We start from the raw sequence: 697 nt of genomic DNA on the forward strand, positions 1-697 counted from the left end.
ATTAGATCAAACATGCAGCTATTACCGAATGGCATCATGCAGAAGAGTTAACGCTCAGATGCTACTGGATCGCTAACAACAACAACACCACAACCACCGCCACCACCACCCATCCACTCACGTTTGAAGCAGTTCCGTTTCCCGTTGAGTTCGTTGATGACCACGTGCAGCATGCGAGTGATGTTGTCCTTGGAGCACGTGCTGAAGTCATCGTTGTTGGGCCGGTCGCCCATGGTGGCGCTGGCAAACATGATGTAGTTGCCTTGGTGGGCGTTGGGCTGTTCGCTGCCGAATGGGGCACAGTCCACGCCCTGGTCGTGCTGGAGAGAGAGAAGGTGGGAGAGGGAATGAATGAAGGAATGGATGAATGAATGAAGGAATTAATGAATGTAGAGAGGAAGAGAGAGAAGGTGGGAGAATGAAAGAATGAATGAATGAATGAAAGGATGAATGAATGAATGATTGAATGAATGAATGAATGAAGGCACAGTCCATGCCCTAGTCGTGCTGGAGAGAGAGAAGGTGGGGGAGAGTGAATGAATGGATGAATGAATGAATGAATGATTGAATGAATGAATGAATGAAGGCACAGTCCATGCCCTAGTCGTGCTGGAGAGAGAGAAGGTGGGGGAGAGTGAATGAATGGATGAATGAATGAATGAATGATTGAATGAATGAATGAATGAAGGCACAGTCC

The 697-nt window shown here is 47.5% G+C and overlaps 1 protein-coding gene across 1 annotated transcript in view; it reads right to left on the reverse strand.

Moving 5' to 3' along the window:
* The window catches only part of LOC101845373 (disintegrin and metalloproteinase domain-containing protein 10), a gene marked incomplete in the record, with an annotated part of 19137 nt that overhangs the window by 11322 nt on the left and 7118 nt on the right, over positions 1-697 (reverse strand). The window contains 1 exon segment of the mRNA XM_005111883.3: positions 122-320. Coding sequence (XP_005111940.2) covers positions 122-320 — 199 coding nt within the window.

Source organism: Aplysia californica, unplaced genomic scaffold, assembly GCF_000002075.1.
Source record: "Aplysia californica isolate F4 #8 unplaced genomic scaffold, AplCal3.0 scaffold01141, whole genome shotgun sequence".
Classification (NCBI taxonomy): domain Eukaryota; kingdom Metazoa; phylum Mollusca; class Gastropoda; order Aplysiida; family Aplysiidae; genus Aplysia; species Aplysia californica.